At 45.5% G+C, this 20,831-nt stretch overlaps 1 protein-coding gene across 7 annotated transcripts in view; it reads left to right on the top strand.

The window, feature by feature from the left end:
- WDFY3 (WD repeat and FYVE domain containing 3) overlaps positions 1-20,831 on the top strand; it is a 264,597-nt gene that overhangs the window by 240,068 nt on the left and 3,698 nt on the right. For 6 of the 7 annotated variants that reach the window (XM_002913595.4, XM_034671586.1, XM_034671589.1 and 3 more), the window contains 11 exons: positions 685-776; positions 995-1,207; positions 3,549-3,696; positions 5,028-5,182; positions 6,129-6,287; positions 9,066-9,245; positions 12,342-12,524; positions 13,620-13,716; positions 16,200-16,523; positions 17,093-17,204; positions 17,597-17,794. In XM_002913595.4, the coding sequence (XP_002913641.3) occupies positions 685-776; positions 995-1,207; positions 3,549-3,696; positions 5,028-5,182; positions 6,129-6,287; positions 9,066-9,245; positions 12,342-12,524; positions 13,620-13,716; positions 16,200-16,523; positions 17,093-17,204; positions 17,597-17,794 (1,861 nt within the window). Of the gene's footprint in view, positions 1-684; positions 777-994; positions 1,208-3,548; positions 3,697-5,027; positions 5,183-6,128; positions 6,288-9,065; positions 9,246-12,341; positions 12,525-13,619; positions 13,717-16,199; positions 16,524-17,092; positions 17,205-17,596; positions 17,795-20,831 lie in introns of those variants that run through there. The other variant, XR_004628802.1, reaches the window with a different exon arrangement.

Here is a 20,831-nt window from a genome sequence, read left to right on the forward strand (position 1 = left end):
AAGAAGATTTGAGAGAAATTGCTAACGATCTTCCAAATGCGCAGTCCTAAAGGGATTGAATTTGAGCAGTTTTTCCAAACTCAAAACAGTAGCCTCACTGAATGTTCTGTTGAAAAGGAGTCCTGTGGTCAGTTAAATTTCAGGAATGTTGCGTCTAATATCCCTCCTAGAGAAGGGCTGTGCCTCTGAGGAGTCTTGCAGGAAGAAACATGTTGAACTTTGCGTAACTCAGCATTTTCTGAAGTCAAATTTGACAGGGTGGGCCCCTCGGTTTTGCTAATGTTTAATAATCTCTCAGGGAATTCTCTAAGGAGCAGACGTAGGGAAATATCAGAGTAGATGATCTCAGAGGGTCCTTTCTGGTGGTAAAATTTCAAGAGTTCTGGTAATGAATCTAATCCGCTATTTCTCTGTTACTTTATTTTTTTTTAAGATTTTATTTATTTATTTGACAGAGAGAGACAGCCAGCGAGAGAGGGAACACAAGCAGGGGGAGTGGGAGAGGAAGAAGCAGGCTTCCATCAGAGGAGCCTGATGTGGGGCTCGATCCCAGAACGCCGGGATCACGCCCTGAGCCGAAGGCAGACGCTTAACGACTGCACCACCCAGGCGCCCCTCTCTGTTACTTTAAAGTTACTGTTTATCCCATCTTTCATTTTCTTTTTTATTTATCTAATTGCACAGGCTGTAAACAAAATGGCACCAAGCTTGGAGATGTTATCCTTCCACCATGGGCAAAAGGGGACCCCCGGGAATTCATCAGAGTCCACCGTGAGGTAATGGGAGCACACTTTGCAGTTGAATTTGGATTTCATCCGGTCATTGACCACAATACAAAGAGATGACCTTGAACAAGATACCCACTTGTACAAATTACAGATATTGTTCTTATGATTTTTAGTTATTTCAATTCCTTGTGATCACTGGCCAATTCTTTTTGCTTTCTGAGCAAGTAATAAAAGGCTGTGACTGAACGTGTGTTTTGAAATTACAGGCTTTGGAATGTGATTACGTGAGTGCCCATCTGCATGAGTGGATTGACTTAATCTTTGGCTATAAACAGCAAGGCCCTGCTGCAGTAGAAGCTGTAAATGTCTTCCACCACCTTTTTTATGAGGGTCAGGTGGATATCTACAACATCAATGACCCACTGAAGGAGACAGCCACCATAGGGTTCATTAATAACTTTGGTCAGATCCCTAAACAGGTATGGATATTCTTTATCATTGGTGCTCTCCGTGTCATTTTTTAAGCTCTAATATTGCTATAGATGATGAATGACCATATAATACAATAAGTGTATTATTATAAACTTGCCACCCAAGGTTCAGTAGGTTCCAAGATTATTGCTTTCTCCTCCCTTTTGCAGTCCATGTAAATAGAAATGTTGTTCATAGAGAATTTCCCCTCACAGACGAGTGCAGGGAGCACTTTCCTGGATCTGCTACAAGACCTGCGATCAGGGAAGAAGACGGGGTCTTGGGGGCCACAGCACACAGAGATGGGGTTTCATCCCAAGGCCAGTAGAAAGCCAGTGCTGACTTTGAACAAGGAAATGGCATGGTCATAGTTAGACTTTATTTTTATTTTTTTGATTATTAAGATTTTATTTTAAGTAATCTCTACAACCCAGCGTAGGGCAGTCTGATCCCCCAACCAAGTAACTGTGTTTACTTTTAGAGAGGGGGGTGCAGAGGGAGAGGGAGAAAGAGAGCCCCAAGCAGGCTCCATGCCCAGCCCGGTGCAGGGGTCAATCCCACAGCCCTGAGACCAAGACCAGCCAAAACCAAGAGTCAGACACCTAACAGACTGAGCCACCCAGGCGCCCCAGGACTGTGTTTACTTTTAAAGTGAAATGCTTGTTGATAAACTCTAATCGCAGCTGAAGAACTGTAGTTAAACCTTTCCTTTTTTTCTGAGGGTTACAAGTGCAGGAACTGTGTTTCATACCCTCTGAGAAACAAATGTTCTGAACAAAACCAAGACACATACACTGTCATAGGATTTTAGTCCCACTTTTGAGTTTAAGAGGCAGACAGCCTGGGAACTATAGTTTGAATATTCCTGAAACATTCCAGTGACTGATAGAGTCCTTCGAAGTATGCCATCCTAGAAGATCAAGGTTTAACAGTCAGCATATCCGTATACTGTTATATACCCTGGCCTGGTGAGGGTCTCTATCCGTAGGGCCTCTTAAAAGTTCTTCAGCAGGGGCTCAGTTGGCTCAGTCAGTTAAGTGTCTGCCTTCAGCTCAGGTCATGATCCCAGGGTCCTGGGACTGAGCCCCCACATTGGGCTCTCTGCTCAGTGGGGAGCCTGCTTCTCCCTCTCCCTCTGCCTGCCGCTCTTCCTACTTGTGCTCTCGCTGTCGAATAAATAAATAAAATCTTAAAAAAAAAAAAAAAAAAGAGGGGGGCGCCTGGGTGGCACAGCGGTTAGGCGTCTGCCTTCGGCTCAGGTCGTGATCCCGGCGTTCTGGGATCGAGCCCCACATCAGGCTCCTCTGCTATGAGCCTGCCTTCCTCTCCCACTCCCCCTGCTTGTGTTCCCTCTCTCTTGCTGGCTGTCTCTATCTCTGTCGAATAAATGAATAAAATCTTTAAAAAAAAAAAACAAGAATTTATTAATGTGATATCTGTATTTTAAAAAAAAGTTCTTCAGCAAATGTCCATTCATGAACATGTTTTAAAGTAGGGGGGGTCTTTTTATACAGCTGCAGAGTCTGTGTCATTTAGAGAAAATAACAGAACCCTGATACATGTAGATAAGATAGGAACAAGGTGTTTCAATGTTCGGGTGCTTAAAATGTCTTTCTCTTTACAAAGCATTTTTTCTCTTTTTTCTTCTAGAAATCCAGAATGTCACATTCACAAAATGTGAAGTTTTTCTAGTCATTTTAAATCTCATTTTATCTAAGATCTTCCAGATATTTTCCTCAGATAACAGTTTTTTAACAAAAATGGCTCTGTGCCTATTTCGAAGATCTACAGTATTTAAAAAATAGTCATCTTAAATGACTATTTTCTTTTTTTCCCCTTACAGCATTGCAAAGTAAAAAGAAGGCAACAGTGTTCATACTTTCAACAAATTAGTAGCATCTAAAAGACACCAAAATGATGTCACATAGAGAAAGGCCATGTTGAAGCCAGAAATAACTCAGAATGTCAGTCTGCCCTCAGTGGTACAGAATGGTACCTGGCTGTAAGAATTAGTTACTTTTTAAAATCACTGGAAAGTAATTGTTGATCAGCTATAGTTTGAGTAGAGGATTTACCCTGAAAAGTTAGGAAATCAGAGTAGCATAGAGCATGGTGGTAACCCAGGCTTTTAAAAAGATTCATGGTCCCACCTCTGCTTGAGAAGATGGGAAGCCTTCGGCATCCTTCTGAGCCTCCTTAAAAGTTCTTTCCTCAAATGGGAGGCATGATGATGTAGTGCCTAGTGGTTATTGTGAAGCTTAAGTGAAATAAAAGCATAATGCCTGACATATAAAAGGGCTCAGTAAGTGTTAGCTTTTGTTGTAAACGTGTCATCCTCTCTCATCCCAGCTATTTAAGAAACCTCATCCACCAAAGCGAGTGAGGAGCCGACTGAATGGAGACAGTACGGGCGCCTCTGCCCCCCCGGGGTCTACAAGTGACAAGATCTTTTTCCATCACTTGGACAACCTGAGGCCTTCTCTAACACCTGTGAAAGGTGAGGTGACAGGAAGTCAGCCTTTGCTTCATGATTCTGTGGGAGTAGGTAATAATCCTAGTTTTAGCAGTGACACATGTGCCTTTCAGCATTAGTGTCATTGGTGATAAGGGCTATACTTTTTGTGATAAGTCACCAAATACTTGTTAGATTTTCTCCTTTTCCTTTTGTTTTGGTTTGGTTTGAATTTTTTTTTTTTTTTTTGCCTGTTGGATTTTTCATCAAAAAGAACCAAACAGGTTTCTCCTCCCTCCTAAGATATCGAAAACTCTAATATACCAAATCTTGTAGGTCAGCTTTATATTACGTATGTAGAAAAACCTTTGTAATCTTCATTTATATGTGTTCTGCCAATTTAGAAATAGCAGTAAAAAGACTGCATTTTTCATATGCCAACTAAAAGTATCTTCTTGTCTTTTATCTACTGTGATTATGAGTTATCTAAAAGTACTTTTTCGGGGCGCCTGGGTGGCTCAGTCTGTTAAGTGTCTGCCTTTGGCTCAGGTTATGATCCCAGGGTCCTGGGATCCAGCCCTGAGTCAAGTCGGGCTCTCTGCTCAGCGGGGAGCCTGGTTCTGTCTCCCTCTGCCCCTCCCCCCCACTCAAGCTCACTCTCTCACTCTCTCAAATAAATAAATAAAATCTTAAATAAATAAAATAGTTTTTCAAGTGGACATTTTTTTTTTTTTTAGAATGAAGAAAGGTTTTTGTGAAGTCTTGAAGTTGCCGCTGTTAAACAAATTTAAAAATTGGAGTATCAAAGTCTGGTTAATTGGCTAGGCTACCCAGCTCTGCCATTTTGGCTCATGACACAGACTGCCCTGTGCCAGCTCCACTCACCACCAGTGACGGTTATGGAGCACTGGTGTGCTGAGCAGTGTTCAGGGCAGGGCAGGGAGTCGGACCTCTTGGGGGATGGCATGCCCTTCCTTCAGGAAGTCTAAGGCTGGATATCATTTGGGAGGTGCTGCAGACCTAGGTTGGTTGAAGGTCTGTGTATGGCATTCTGGAGAGCTTCCCAGATTACTCTGTGTGGTCCTAATGATCAAGAAGACAGGCCGATTGCTAGGAGCCAAACTCAAGTGTGTCAGGAGACAGGAAGTCTGGGAGGAAGCCCTGCAGAACACCTGTCAGGGTCGCTGTCCATCATCCAGCGGAGACTCAAAAGCCAGGCTCTCCCTCTACGTTCATTTTGTCCTAATGTACGTGTCAGGAGGCTTAATTCACATGAATGTTGAGATGACAGTCCCCTGCAGGATCATGAGGTTCATTTTCCTTGTTCCTATTCTGATCTGTTGATTTCGTTTTTTGTTTTTGTTTTTTTTTTACAGAACTTAAAGAGCCTGTGGGCCAAATAGTGTGTACAGATAAAGGCATTCTTGCAGTAGAACAGAATAAGGTTCTTATTCCACCAACCTGGAACAAAACTTTCGCTTGGGGCTATGCAGACCTCAGCTGCAGGCTGGGAACCTATGAGTCAGACAAGGTTTGCATTGTTTCTTGCTCACTCATTTAATCTTGCTCTTTTGTGGTTTGGATAGCCTGCTTGAAAGGGGTGAGAAGAGCCCAGGCCAAGGGCTAGTCACCTGCTTCTCCAGAGCGCAGAGGAAGGGAGAGCTTCACGGCATCAAATCAGGTTAAAGGAGCTAGTGGACAAGGCGGGTTTCCTACAAAACAAGCCGCTTTTGAAAAAGTTGTGTACTGAGCTCTAGCAGTTTCCCTCCCACTCAAAGAATTCCTCCAAGAGGTCCTAGCCGGCCAGGTAGTCAACATTCCTGACCACTAAAAGAGCCTCCTTTCAGTGTGGCTCACCGTCTGGCCCACTTACCCATTCAGTACTCTTAAGTGGCTGGTGGAACACCTGTCAACCCATCGCCCAGGCGGCGCAGCTCCGGTGTGGAGTCCCACAGTAGCCCTTGGAGAGCCCTACGTCGTGGCCGTCTGGTGCCCTGTGCTTGCCCTCTGCCAGGCCCCTCCCAACAGCGGGGGGGATCTAGTTTGCGCACATCTGTGCATTGTGCTGTGACACAACTCTACTTAGATAACCTTGTTAAACAGCAGCACTTATGATTTCTGTTTACCTCTAACTGGCTACAACAAGCACATCCTTCTAGCAGATTATCCCCTGCATCGTACACAGCATCACGCAGTCGGAACGTCAGTTTCCGGGACTGGAGAAACTGGAGACACCCAGTAGGAGTAAAGTCCTTTTTATTATGGTTTCTCACAGCAACTGCAGTTAGGAGGCCATAGGGCTAGTTCAGGGTAGAGCCTCAGTGAAAAAGCCAAAGTGAATCCAGCCCAGAATATACATGGGCATTTGCCTGTGAGGTGCCTGCGTGGGGACTCTCCTTCACTCAGTGCGCCCGTCGTGATTCAGAAGTTGATAGTACTTGATGGCGTGTGCGTCTCACATCTGTCTCATTTTACAGGTAGTGACTGTTTATGAATGTTTGTCTGAGTGGGGCCAGATTCTCTGTGCAATCTGCCCCAACCCCAAGTTGGTCATCACAGGTGGAACAAGCACAGTGGTGTGTGTCTGGGAGATGGGCACCTCGAAAGAAAAGGCTAAGACCCTCACTCTCAAACAGGTAATGGAATAAACGGAAGAGGGACATACTCCCATCTCGGCAGCCTGCACTCTAGAGAAACCACAAAGCTGCTTTAATCCAGGGTGTTTCAGGCATAATGGACAAAATCAAAAAAATATGTTATTTTGCTAGAAATGGTCTTTAAAAAAAGGAAATGAAATCAGACGGTACTATTTCTAAAAATGATCCAAGCTGGTCCTTTTGTAAAATCTGAAGCAAGCTGTCTGTAGGTAATATATTTTTTAATATGGGGAACTGGGCGGCTCAATTGGTTGAGCATGCAACTCCTGACTCTTGATTTCGGCTCGGGTCATGATCTCGGGGTCGTGGGATCGAGCCACGCATTGGGCTCCACTGAGTATGGAATCTGCTTTGGGATTCCTTCCCTCCTCCTCTCCCTGCACCTCTGCCCCTCCCCATGGTCGCTTGTGTGAGCTCTCTCTCTTTCTCTCTCTCTAATATAAGTAAATAAGGGGCGCCTGGGTGGCTCAGGCAGTTAAGCGTCTGCCTTTGGCTCGGGTCATGATCTCTGGGTCCTGGGATCGAGCCCCGCATCGGGCTCCCTGCTCAGCCAGGAGTCTGCCTCTCCCTCTGCCTCTTCCCCTGCTTGTGCCCTTTCTCTGTATTTCTTGGTCTCAAATGAATAAATAAAATCTTTAATAATAATGAAATAAGTAAATAAAAATCTTAAAAATATATATATATATATATATATATATATATTTAAGTAATACAGTTGAGCCTTGAACAACAGGGATTTGGACTGTCCTGGTCCACTTACATACAGGCTTTTTTCGATAAATCTAGTACAGTGCTGTAAATGTATTTTCTTTTCCTTATGATCTTCTTAATATGTTCTTTTCTCTTGCTTTATTGTAAGACTACAATACATTTACAAAATACCTGTTAAATGACTACTTATGTTATTGGTAAGGCTTCCAGTCAACAGTAGGCTATTGGTGATTAAGTTTTTTGGGAGTCAAAAGTTACACATAGATTTTTGACAGCATCAGGGGTCGGTACCCCTAACTTCCATGTTGTTCAGGGTCAGCTATGTTGTACATAAATTGGATTTTTCTAATCCAAATTATATTTGCTATTGATTCATATTCATTTTCTTTCTGGGTGATTTCCATTCGGCCCAACCAGTATCTTTGATTCTTTTTTTCTCTTTCCTCATTTATCATTTGATCACATACTATGTATTTACTCTCATAGAATTTTACCTAATGCAAGAAACCTTTTATAATTAGGCCATCCTTTTTTAATATTTGATTTGTGAGTGAATTTGCCATAAAGTTTTTTTTAATGCAGTATACATCTAAGTGTGTGACACAAATTTGAAAAACAGTGTAACAATATCTGTCATTTATCGAGCATGTACTATGCTCAGAGCACTGTGCTGAATGTTTAAAAATGGAAAACTCCAATCCTCACAGTCCTACAAGGTAGTTTATAAGCCCTGTTGCTTCCTGAAAATACCACCGCTTGAAGAGATTCAGACACATGCCCAAGTCACAATTCGAGTAGAGCCAGGATGTGAATTCAGTTCTGTCTGACTCCAAAGCTGTTTTAAAGCCAGATTCAGACGGTGGTGTCTTCAGTGTCTGTGGAAAGGATGGAACTCCTTTTTCTTATACCACCAGTCATGTATATAGGCCAGAAACTTCATTGGTTGCTGAATCTAAAGATGGGCCACGTAAAAAGATGCAGTGTCGACATGAGCAAATACAAGGTTTACATTGTAGTTTGCTAACCCAAACTCTCTTGCTTACAGTATTTTCCATTTAGAAAATAGGCTTTGAAGCTAGTGTGCCAGCCAGTAACCCCTCAGTAGAGGGCACTTCTTATTATAACAGCCTCCTGGGCTTTGCTAAGCATACAGAAAGGATTTATGTATGACAAAAAATTGTAAGTCAACTCATTATTTAAATAGTTAAATACTCAGGAATTCTTTTTTTTTTTAAGATTTTATTTTTTTATTTATTTGAGAGACAGAGTGAGTGAGAGAGAACACAAGCAGGTTGAGGGGCAGAGGGAGAAGCAGACAACCCACTGAGCAGGGAGCCCCATGTGGGGCTTGATCCCAGGACCCTGGGATCACGGCCTGAGCTGAAGGCAGATGCTTAATGGACTGAGCCACCAGGTGCCCCAATACTCAGGAACTCTAACAGTCACCTGAATCTTCTTCTCTGAAATGCTTGTTCTCCTACATTGCCAGTTCCCTGGGTCCTGTTTCTCTTCATGTTCTAGCAAAAGACAAAAGTTCCTGTTCTAGTCTGAAGAAGATCTCTTGGGCACACATGTGTCCAGGTCAGTAAAGGAGCTCAGTACACTTTGCCTTTATCTTGCTGGGACCATGTACCATCACCATGCAGGGCATCCAGCTGTAGTTCCTTAGACTAACAGTAGACAGTGGCATAAAAGAATCCGTGCCCAGTTTAAATTCTGTACTTTTGGGGGACCATAACTGGTGCATCTCCATGTAGAAATGGGATGAAGAAACCCAAGGTGGGTGGCAGCTGCCATTCTCCCTTCTAAGATTCTAGCCCAGATCCGGGAACGAAGTGATGTAAAAATGGAGGTTAGAGCCTCTGGAGTCCCCCAGACTTCTCTCTCTCCCCGGCGGGATGAGGCAAGGACAGTTGGCAAAGAAGGCTTTGCAGAAGCCGCTGCTCCCAGCACGTGTTCCCCTCATAACTAGTGCAACCAGGACCTTCTGGAGCTCCTCAAGGAACGCACTGTGATCAGCCTGGTTTTTTCTGTTCTCCTTCATAGGCCTTACTTGGCCACACAGACACTGTCACCTGTGCCACAGCATCACTGGCCTATCACATAATCGTCAGCGGGTCCCGTGATCGAACCTGCATCATTTGGGATCTGAACAAACTGTCGTTCCTAACCCAGCTCCGAGGCCATCGAGCTCCAGTTTCTGCTCTTTGTATCAATGAATTAACAGTAAGTAGTCAATTGCCCACTTGGTTTATGGTTAGGAAAACAACTATTACTAATGTAAACAAAAAATGACTCTGAGTGTTTTCTGAGTTGATAGACACTCGTTTCATAAATGCTAGTACATGTTTCTTGACTTATGCAGAAAGCAAATGGATATTAAAGTTTGTCACTCAGAGGTTATTTTGTCTTAAAATCCATTCACTGCTGCATACTTTGAAGAGCAAGATTTGGTTCAAAACAACATTCTAGCTAGAATAAACTTTTTTAAAAACAAGGAATTTATAGGATCTGTTAAAATTGTGTTGAAATTTTTATGAAATACATTCAGATTCTTTACTTATTATGTAGGGTGAAAAGAATAACATTTGGGTAACCAGACAAGCAGAATTGTTATAGAACTATTTTCAAAGTTATCCCAGATTTACCAAAGGATATTGTCTCTTCTCAAAAATAAATATTTTATGTATAAATAAATGAGTCAGCCTAAAATAAATACACTGGCCTAGGAGTCCCCATGGAGACCATGCCTGCCTAAGGTGGGATGAGGGGAGGACAGTCATTGCTTAGGTGCATGGGGAAGCAGGGGAAGCTAAGGTTTTTATGGTTATACAAAGACTGAGATCCCTGTGTCTGAGGGACAAGTGACCACATTCGTATGTTGGTGATGCCCACATATGCAAATCAGTCTTGTAAACTGAGCAGAACTCCCAGTCTCACTGCTTCTTTAGCTATGCACACTCGTTCCCTGCCTCACCCTTAGCACTGTTCTGGGGTCTTCTTGTGTGACACCAGGTGGCCACATCTTATCATCATCCACACAGACAGCTTTCCTTTGGAGGAATACAACATCCTTAATTTCCGCCAGAAGATACTACGTAGTATCTTGGTCAGGTACCTTGTAGTCAGTCAAAGAAGAAGGAAAAAGAAATTCAGTTGTAGTGAATGGCAAGTAGAGTGTCTGATAATAGTAAGAGCGATCAGACCCGGCAAGGAGCGGGGAGTATGCAGGGGTAAAAGTCACATTCTTTTTTTGGTATATCTGAAAGGTTTAAGATGCTTTTAGAACAGCACCTTGGGTTGGCCCGACAAACACTTGTCCCTAAGAGCTTTACGAAAACCTCAGTGCAACAGAATGGCTCTGACCTAGCAGGGTTGCTCTGAGTCAAATGCTTCATGGCACTATTTTGAGCACTTTGTTTTAGAGCTATCTTTCACTTAAATACTGAGGATTTTATTTACAGTCAGTTGTTATTCTGCAATGGATTGATCTAGTTGCAGCAAACACCACAGATGTGTTTGATTTTTCCCTTTTACAGTGCTTTTGTAATCCCTTAATAACGCATGAAAAGATTTCTGTTTCTGCCATATTTTTGCAGCCAGTATCAAGTCTGCTTTATTTCAGTCTGCATTTGGGGCATAAGTGACCTTGCAGCTGCCCTTTAGCCCCTCCTGTTATGCTCTGCGCTGGTAGCCACAGGATTTGCTCTAATGCTGTCTAATTGAGGCACCCTGGAGTACTGGATGAGAGCCTCGTGCAGGGCAGAATGGAGCAGCGGCCTTTCGTCTCTTGCAGAGACTGAGGCCATTAATTACAGCACAGCTGCTCACACTCGTTGTCCGAGGTGGTTCAGTGGCTGAATCAGGTAGACACGGCCATGCTTGGCTAAGTATCACTTTTGTTTGGGTTTTGGTTTGGTTCTTGCTATCTTGGGAGAAAGACAGAGGGAGAAAGAGAACAGTAGCAAGACCAGCACAGAGGGTGGTTTGGGAAAGCCCCAGGCCTCCTTATCTTGCCGCCCTTGGCTCCCCCTTCTTCCCTTCTTTCTTGAATTGATGCTGCTGTTCCAAGCTTCTAGTTTCCCCGTTTCTGATGGCCGTTTTCCTATTTCCATATGTCCTCATGTGCCTGCTGACTGTACCGAGATTCCCCAGGTCATTTCCAAAGTCAGTGCCTAGCATCGTGACATCCAGGCTGTCTGAGGCATAAGCAAGCTTGGGGGCCAGAAAGGGCTGGATTCAGATCTTAATCGTGTGGCGTTAGGCAAGTTACTTACAGTCTTTGCCCCGGACTTTGATCCCTCCTAACGTGTTACTAGTAATAACTGACCTCCCAGGTGTTGAAAGGATGAAGTGGAATGTCAGAAGGGTCCTCTACACTGACTGACACAGGATAGATGCTTCAGAGGCATCTTCATTCCTGTAACAGGAATGGGTTGGATTCTCACCAGGTTGGGTAGAGCCCCACCTGGTAGAGTTTGAGCCCTGCCTGGTAGAGTTTAAGGGAGAAAGCTTGTTCTTTTCTAGCTTTGGAACTTAAAAAAAACCTGAGTTCACAGCCTAAGGAGTCTGCAGGTTTATTCGGTTGGCCAAGAAGTGACCTATATTCCAATTTTCTTCTTTTTTTCCTCATTCTCCTCCCCTTATTATGAATACAAATTGTAAAGTAGGATTTTACAGTGTTGCCAACATTGAAGAGATACAACTGTATCTAGGCTGAAAGATTTCTCTTCTGCCTTGTGCTGTTGGTGATGGGACTCATTTTGTAAAATTAAGCAGAGGTGGATTTGGGCTCTAAATGAAAGGTATGATTAGGTCTTGTAAGCAATGGGAGGCACAGGAGTAGTGCCTCACCCCCTTAGGTCACAGGCAGCTTTCCCAGGACTAAAGTGTGACACAGCAGTGTGCTGGAGCATAAGCCGAGAGCGTGGAAGGGCCCCTACCTTGTGTCCACACGAGGTGGCTCCTTCTAAGCCACCAAAGAACTTAAAAGGTTTTTTGAGAGCTAGGAGTAGAGCGTGACACAGCAGCGTGCTGGAACATAAGCCGAGAGCGTGGAAGGGCCCCTACCCTTGTGTCCAGGTAAGACCACCCCAGCCGCGGTATCCGCTCACCCGTGAATTCTGTAAGAGGTCTCTTTGTTTGGGCTATGTCTTTAGGTCAGCAAGCACTGAATTCCAGGCTGCCTCAGAAATTCCAAGCCACCAGTCAAAGAACTTAAAAGGTTTTTTGAGAGCTAGGCCAAAGATTCACTTTGCTTCTGAAACCAGAATGTGATATGAAGGGAACAAAGAGAGTGACGAGGTTGTCTTACTTTCTCAGGGGGACATTGTGTCCTGTGCTGGCACATATATCCATGTGTGGAGCATCAACGGGAACCCCATCGTGAGCGTGAACACGTTCACGGGCAGGAGCCAGCAGATTGTCTGCTGCTGCGTGTCGGAGATGAACGAGTGGGACACACAGAATGTCATAGTAACGGGACACTCGGACGGCGTGGTCCGGGTGAGTCCTCTGCGGGAAGCACGCTTGGTGTCTGCCGCCCGGTTTACCTGAGACTCATGGTGGGGAGACCTGAACAGGTTGTGGTATTAGGAGCAAACTCAGGAGCAGATTCAGACAAGCCTCAGCGGCTGTGTTCTCAGATGCGGGGAACGTCAGGGACTCAGCCCCTTTCCTGACCACTAAGCTGATCTGTTAGTGCCACTCAGCACTGGACAGCTTCACCCAAGGGCACTTAAAAAATGATTTCCGTGTCACAGTAGATTGCTAAAAATGGAAATTGCAAAAGTATTGGCTTTTCGGCCTCTTGGATGGGTTCTTGGAGAAAACAGGGACTGTCTCTTGTCTGCAGAGAATCACAGCTAGAAAATGCTGCAGTCCCATCTGGAATCCTAGATGATTTACCCGAATCCTAGTTTATCCTTTTCATAGTTTTCTTTGGTTTGGGCTTCTGCGGAAAATAGAATCCACAGAATATTTACCTTTTACAATCTTTTCAAACACTTGGATCTCTCTCTCAGGAGATTTTCCTTTGTGCCTATTTTCTTGAACTGTGCTCTTTGTAAAAGCAGAGAGCAGCCGATTGCTGCCCTGTACTCATGGTCACCAGCCAAGCGAAGAAGAGGCTCTCAGCCCCCGCCACCCCACACCCTGCACCTCAGACAACAGGCACACCCCAACGTCTGCTGCCTCCAGAGCGGTGTTTCAGATGATTTCATTCTTGAGGCAATTAGGGAAAAGCTCCATAGCCAAATGCATTTGGGGTTCCTGCTTAATTCATGCCTTCATGCATGCAAGGCTCTCGGGTTTTTGCCGGAAAAAAATGTGCTTAGTTGAACAATGTTTTTCCAACTTCCTTGACCACCATGCTTTTCCCTCCGCCATGAAACACCCATCAACATCTCCTGGAACCTGGTTCGGGAAGCGCTACTTATGTGTACATAGTCCTCTCCCCCAGTTTTCAAGAGAGAGGGAAATTTAATCAGACACAATAATAAAAGATAACTGTTTAACCCCAAGAGCTTATCTTCATCCAGTCACATGTAAATTGTTTCTTTAAGCTGCTTAACTTTTATTTTCATACTTACTTAAATTCAGTTTTGGAGAATGGAATTTTTGCAAGTTCCTGAAACACCAGCTCCCGAGCCTGTTGAAGTCCTAGAAATGCAGGAAGACTGTCCAGAAGCACAAATAGGTATTGGAAACTTTCTAATTATTCCATAGTTTTCATATTTCTTTTTTATTTGTTTTTTTAAAGTCACCGTGGATAAACTTACATCAGACAGCAAGAACAGTAGCCTAAGGTTGAGTGTGGCTGTCAGAAGCACGACTGCCCCCCAGCACGGGAGGTCGTGGGGCAGGCACACCGAGACTTCGCCAGCTCACCAGGCAGTGCTTGGTGTCGGGACTTGGCTTCTTCATGCTAGTAGGGCAAATATAGCTGCTAGCTTTCCAAAGTACCAAAGGCTCGGGCTCTCCGTTCTGCAAATACAAAGCACGTCTGGAGGGCACAGTGGTGGACAAATCTGATGGCCGCCAGTCCCACATCTGTTCTGCTCATCGCTTGTCATGCTCCGTGTGGGTGACAGGGTGGCATCATGTTTGTAAGGTATTCATGGAGGCAGACCAGAATCCCCTCCCTAGGCCTGCCTTTGAAAAGGGCTTTTACTCAAACTAAAGCTTGGTGCTCTGTACCCTTAGTATTATCTGAGGAATACAGAGATGAATGATTGCTTTACCGAATGACTAGAAGCCATGCCATAACCCAGGCTGAGACCCGCTTTGGGCTGCTCATCTCCGGGGAAGTCCCCCCCCCCCCGCCCCGATGTAGAGCAGTCGGTACAGTAGATTCCCCGAGAAGAACAGAGTGTTTTGTGTTGTTTTTTAGAGATTTTATTTGTTTATCTGACAGTGAGAGAGGGAACACAAGCAGGGGGAGTGGGAGAGGAAGAAGCAAGCTCCCAGCGGAGGAGCCTGATGTGGGGCTTGATTCCAGAACGCTGGGATCACGCCCTGAGCCGAAGGCAGACGCTTAACGACTCCGCCACCCAGGCGCCCCAGGAATAGAGTTTTAACTTTGACCTTCAGACTGTTTCTCCATGATTAATTTTTGTACACTGAGAATTCCGCATGAGTTTGATGATATGAAAGAAAGGACTTATTATCAGAAAGGCATAAATCATTTCTCTTTGTAAGCCAAAAATAGTTTCTACTTTCATTGCCAGAAAACAGAAACGATCCAGTGGGCAGGGCATTTTAATACTTTATTACCTTAATGTGTGTAAGTTTCTGCATAGTCCTTTGCAGCTCCACTAAAAAGGTCATCTGGGCGTTTGGGAACATAAAAATCCAGTTCAGTTCAGTAAGTATTTGGGGGTTACCTTTTTGTGTCAGACATTGGATTAAGCAGTCCTAGGAGAAGTCTGTACTTTCCTTTAACTAAGGCTTAAGTGAATAACAGCAGAAGATGAGAAGACTTAGGTAGAAGAGGTCACATTCAGGAAGGAGAGATATTGGTATGTCTTCTTTCTTCTTATATATTCATATCCTGGACAGAGTTTGATAGAAGTGGCAGAGGGGAGAGCAGCCCACAGGGAAGGACTGACTTTGGACAGCATAGGAGTGGCAGGCTCGAGGGCAATCACCTGGGGGAAAGGGAAGGCAAGCCAGTGGGTCACTGGAAATGAAAGCCACTTCTAAGACTGCTTGTCAGTGAAGACCTTAAGCCATTGAGTCATAAGCCATTGAGATGAAAAAAAATTAGCTAACTAGACTACTAGTGTTAGTACAAGGAAGGCAAACTAAGTAGTTTGTCTTGCTAAAAAAAAATATAGTGAGCTGGTACTTGAACACTTGTTCCTGCTCTCCTTTTTTCCAATTCTATATATTTGTTTCTTATAAATTTTCTCTCCAGCAGACTATATTGCAAGAGAGTAGGGAGTTGGGTTGAGGAAATGCATGATAACAATGGGACGAAGGAAAAACTCCACAGCAGTAGATTAAAGCTTCCATCAGTAATTGATTCACGTAGATTGTCATTTATACTGACTGCCACATGGAAGGCACCATGCTTGGGGCCCCTTCTCTCAAGCTGACCACTATCTTATAGAAAGATTATCCAGAAGTAATAGTTCGGGGTGAGAAGACACAAAAGGCATACAGCTGTTCAGGGAGTCCAAGAGAGTGGGACTTGCTTTCGGCTGCAGGCACCACATAAGATTTTGGAGAAAGCAGTGTTTGAGCTGTGCCCTGAGGGTTGGGTAACACGGGAACACAATGAGAAGAGGGCGCTAGTAGGGCCAGCGGCACGCGCAGCCTTCCCTGTGAGGGGGAGCAGGACTCCGCGGAGAACAGAGTTGGCGCTGGCCAGCCGAACTGTGGTAGTGAGTGTGCACCTGCAAGGCAGGTTTGGGCCAGATGGTAAAGCAGGAATGCCAACCTAAGGATTTTGGCCAAAGCATTCTTTGAACTCAGAAATTCCTTTTTTTTTTTTTTCCTTTTTGCTTTATGTAATCTAGCTGAAAATTCTGATTTTTTTTTTATTATTATACTTAGCTTAAAATGCTATGTGTATCGTGTCTTAACTTGTAGAAGAAAAACAGCAGTGGGACAGAGCTGGGTCTAAATATGATGTGTGTGTGTGTGTGTGTTTTCTCCTTCTCCCCATGCATTACCCAGGGCAGGAAGCCCAGGACGAGGACAGCAGCGATTCGGAAGCAGAAGAGCAGAGCACCAGCCAGGACCCCAAGGATGCGCCCAGTCAGCCCGGCAGCAGCAGCCACAGGCCTCGGGCAGCCTCCTGCCGGGCAGCAGCCGTCTGGTGCACCGACAGCGGCTCCGATGATTCCAGGCGCTGGTCCGACCAGCTCAGTCTGGATGAGAAGGACGGCTTCATATTTGTGAACTATTCAGAGGGCCAGACCAGAGCCCACCTGCAGGGTCCCCTTAACCACCCGCACCCCAACCCCATGGAAGCGCGGAATTACAGCAGACTGAAGCCCGGTAACTAGGCGTGTGGTGTCCATTTCTTGCTCCTTGTGGGTGGTATGAGGGCTGGTGGAGTGCGGCAGCGGGCTTTCGTTCTCCCTGCACCCCGTCCCTGTGACCTTAGCCACCCACAGAGAAGGCCTCTTCAATGTCTTACCCCAGGATGGTGTTTGCTTTATGTTGGGCATTTCTTAAAGAAAAACACCTCACACCAGAAACTTCCTTTCTTCACACATCATGAAAGCTTTTGAAAATGGGCAAGTTACTGATCACAGATAAATGAAACTATATTTACGGGTAGCTTTTTCTGTTAGAGAGTTAGAGGCAAGGTTCTCAATTGGGAGAGAGTCTGTCTTCTTGCACTGAAGGTTTCCCCATCTCTGCACTGTCTGCGCTGGCCCATGACCAGTGTTCAGCTAAGACAGCTTCACCTTCTGCCGAGGCTGCGGCTGCTGGCAACAGGGAGAGCTGCTCTAACTGTGCGTTGCAGCGCCCTAACTTGGAGAGCGCTGTATGAGGGCACACCTACCCAGTGCCGGCCTCTCTCGCTTCAGGGTGTCATGTCTTGCACTTTTGCACTCCAGGGTACCGCTGGGAACGGCAGCTGGTGTTCAGGAGCAAGCTCACTATGCACACGGCCTTCGATCGGAAGGACAACGCGCACCCGGCAGAGATCACCGCCCTGGGCGTCTCCAAGTAAGTGCCCCACCTTGCTAGCTCCTCCCCCCACGGAGTCACTTGCTTAGCCTGGGTCTACACATCCAGACCCGTCTTCAGAGAAAACAGATTCCGTTTGCAGTGTCAGACATTGCTTGAACAGACAGATGAGAGGAAGAAACCTGCCAGTGCATGGAGTTTAAAATCTCTGTTCTTCGAGGTTACAGCAAGGTTTGATCCAGAGACTTGAGACGAAAGTGTTAATTTGGGCTTGGTTCTATTTTTGTCTCTTCCTACACACACCCCCACCCCAGCACACACATCCACGGAAACCTGGAGAACCTCAGCAGTCACAGAAAGCGCTCTTCAGCCACGTGGCTGTGCAGAGGCCTTCCCCGAGGTGACTCCATGTCGTGTCATGTCTCCTGCAGGGATCACAGCAGGATCCTCGTTGGTGACAGTCGAGGCCGAGTGTTCAGCTGGTCCGTGAGTGACCAGCCGGGACGTTCTGCTGCTGACCACTGGGTGAAGGATGAAGGAGGGGACAGCTGTTCAGGCTGCTCCGTGCGGTTTTCTCTGACGGAAAGACGGCACCATTGCAGGAACTGCGGCCAGCTCTTCTGCCAGAAGTAAGATGAAATGCGAGCGTTTTGAGTTTCTGTGGGTCAGGCCCCTAGGATGTGCATTGTGCCCTGCACGGAGCTGCTCATGTGCTACGGGGTCCCCAGCACACGGTGCCGTGATGGTCTAAACCAGCCTTCGCTTTCTCTTTGTTCCTTTTTATCACAATTGTGAACTACTTCTGGAAAGAATCCTCACAAACACCCGGTCCTGCGAGACTCAGAACAGAGAGGTGCTATGTTCCGTCGCGTTTGTGTATAAAACCCTGTGGGTGTGCACCCTCACCCGTCACCCCGTCCGCCACGTCTTCTGCTTGGGGTGCCTGTGGTCTCCATAAACAGCACCGTGTTATCGTTGTGTGGGGTTTCCGTTTTACATAAGTACAGTAAACTGTACCTTGTATTATAACTTCCTTTTTTACTCAACACTGGTTTTGAACTCCATTCACGTAAATCACTAGTATTTTCATTGTGGCCGTTGTCGTGGAATTTGGTACGAGCATACCAGGATTCACTGCTTGCCTTGCCGGTCCCCTGGCCGGTGCTGCAGGACCGCTCGCAGCCGCGCCCTTCTCGGTGCACTGGCGTCAAGGAGGCGCCTCCGGCTGGAACTGACAGATCCGAATGCACCTGAGCTGCGCTGAGGCCCGGGCCCGCGGTGTTGCCCGACGCGGCCTCGGGCGGGCCGGCAGGCTGTCCCGGTTCTTCAGCCAGCACTGCCGCACGCTGTCACTCCCAGAGCCGCCGCGGAGGTGAAGCCTCGTGGCGTTTGCTTCTCGGCCATTGGAGTTTGCTCTTGGCTAACGTGGCCCATTTTCCTTTTAGGATTGCTTGTCTTTTCTCTTTTCCCCTGTGCTTGAGGAGTTCTTTATTCACTCTAGGTTCTAATTCTTTGTCTTTTCTGCATCTTGCAGATACCTTCTGCCGGTCTGTGGCCTCCATTTGCGCTTTATATATATTTTTTCTGACACACAAGTCTTTAATTTTGATGTAGTCACATGTCTTGCTTTTTGTGATTTTTGCTTTTTGTGGCTTAAGAAATCTTTTCCTGTCCTGAGATCATAAGGACAGCCTTGTTTATTTTCTTTTACGAGGTTCAGGGTTTTGTTTTCCACACGTAGGTCTTGAGGTCCAGATACACTTGGAATTTATTTGGAGGTATGGTTTGTCATGGGGATCCTTTTTATTTCCCTTCTATGGAGAGTGTGTTGTCGCCTCACTGTTGATCTGGATGCTGTCTCTGTTGCACGGAGTGCATGTGCAGTCCTCTCGCTCCGTGGCCGACAGTGGGAAGGACCTGCAGGCAGCACTCTCTCATGCTGACATTGCCTAACCCTAGAGATGCTGTCACGGGAGCATGAGCTGTGTAATTGTTTCTGAGCCACTTACTGAGGTTTTGCCGGCACCGGTGTATTGAAAAGGGTGTGGCCATTAGGTTTATACTGACCGGATGCTCCCTGGGTTCCTGTCCATGATGTCATCTCAGGCAGGTTACTGACCCTCTCTGGGCCTGTTTTTTTATCTGTAAAATGTGGATAATTATACCTCTCCTCCTGGAGGTGCTGAGAGAACAGTGAAATCGTGTGTGAATTTTATAAAACACCGAGTATGAAGTCTGGCAATATAGGTGTTCAGTAAAAGATGTTATTATAGTTTCTTTTTTCTTTCTTTTCAGATTAATGTCTTAAACCTTTTTCCTGAGAAGTCTGATTCAAGATGAGTGAGGTAGACAGTTGGTGCCAGCCATTCCTTACAGGACTTTGTATGAGCTTGGCAGAGGGTTCTGTCTTTTGTTCTGTGCTTGGAGAGGCCCACTTTATGAAACCTAGTAACCTAGTAATTTTTGGTAGTCAACACCCCCCAAATGTACCCTGGCACACATTGTTCCTTGTCGTGTTTAACTTTCCAAATATTATTTAAGGGTAGATAATTCTTTAAATTACCCATTGCTTTCAGATGTCTGGTGGAGGCTGTATTTGAAAAACCAACCCAACAGTGACTGATTATGATAGAGCAGACACAGAAGGCAGAGCAGAGCCCTGCCCACGTTCTTTGTGCCTCTCAGTTGGTGAGAGAGTTTGTCAGCACTTCTTTTTTTTTTTAATAGTTTTTTTTTTTTTTTTAGAGAGAGAAAGTGTGAGCAGTGGGGAGGGACAGAGGGAGAGAGAGATTCTCAAGCAGTCTCCCCACTGAGTGCAGAGCCGATGCGGGGCTCAATCTCATGACCCTGAGATCGTGACCTGAGCCGAAATCAAGAGTCAGAGGCTTAACCAACACTTAACTCAGGCACCCCTGAGAGTTTGTCAGCACTTCTGAGGGTCTCGTCAAAGTCCCAGGTCCAAGAACGGCCTTTAAATCCCTTAAGCTGGTGACACTTTGTTTATCTGGACACCTTTATTGGAGGAAAAATAATTCTCTATCTCAGGGGCGCCTGGGTGGCACAGTCATTAAGTGTCTGCCTTCAGCTCAGGGCGTGATCCTGACGTTCTGGGATCGAGCCCCACATCAGGCTCCTCCGCTGGGAGCCTGCTTCTTCCTCTCCCACTCCCCTGCTTGTGTTCCCTCTCTCGCTGGCTGTCTCTCTCTGTCAAATAAATAAATAAAATCTTTAAAAAATACTACTACTACTAATAATAATTCTCTATTTCAGTCTCATGAAAAGGCAAGCTTAAAGTGATTAAATGCCACATCCAAGGTCACACCCTGCTTTATTCCAGGAAGAGGAATACTTTTTAAAGAATTTGAACACCTCTTAAGTAGAGTCTATTTCAGAGAGTTCTATCAAGATAAACAGAAAATGAGAACTTTTGGACCAGACAGAAAAGCCAAACTACTGTTCAAGAAATCACCGAGGGGTAGATCAAACAGTGCTTAAAAGCCCAGAGGAACTTGATAGTGACCAAAGAGTCTTTTAAAATGATCAGTAAATCTTCTGCCAAGAGAAAAAAATTAAGCTCCAAGTGAAGACGTTGGCATCCCTCCCAGGTTTACAGGGTACAAGAGCTCGTCCTGCATGGGGAAGAACGGCCTCACAGCTGTTCAGACC

The sequence above is a fragment of the Ailuropoda melanoleuca genome, chromosome 11, assembly GCF_002007445.2.
Source record: "Ailuropoda melanoleuca isolate Jingjing chromosome 11, ASM200744v2, whole genome shotgun sequence".
Taxonomy (NCBI): Eukaryota; Metazoa; Chordata; class Mammalia; order Carnivora; family Ursidae; genus Ailuropoda; species Ailuropoda melanoleuca.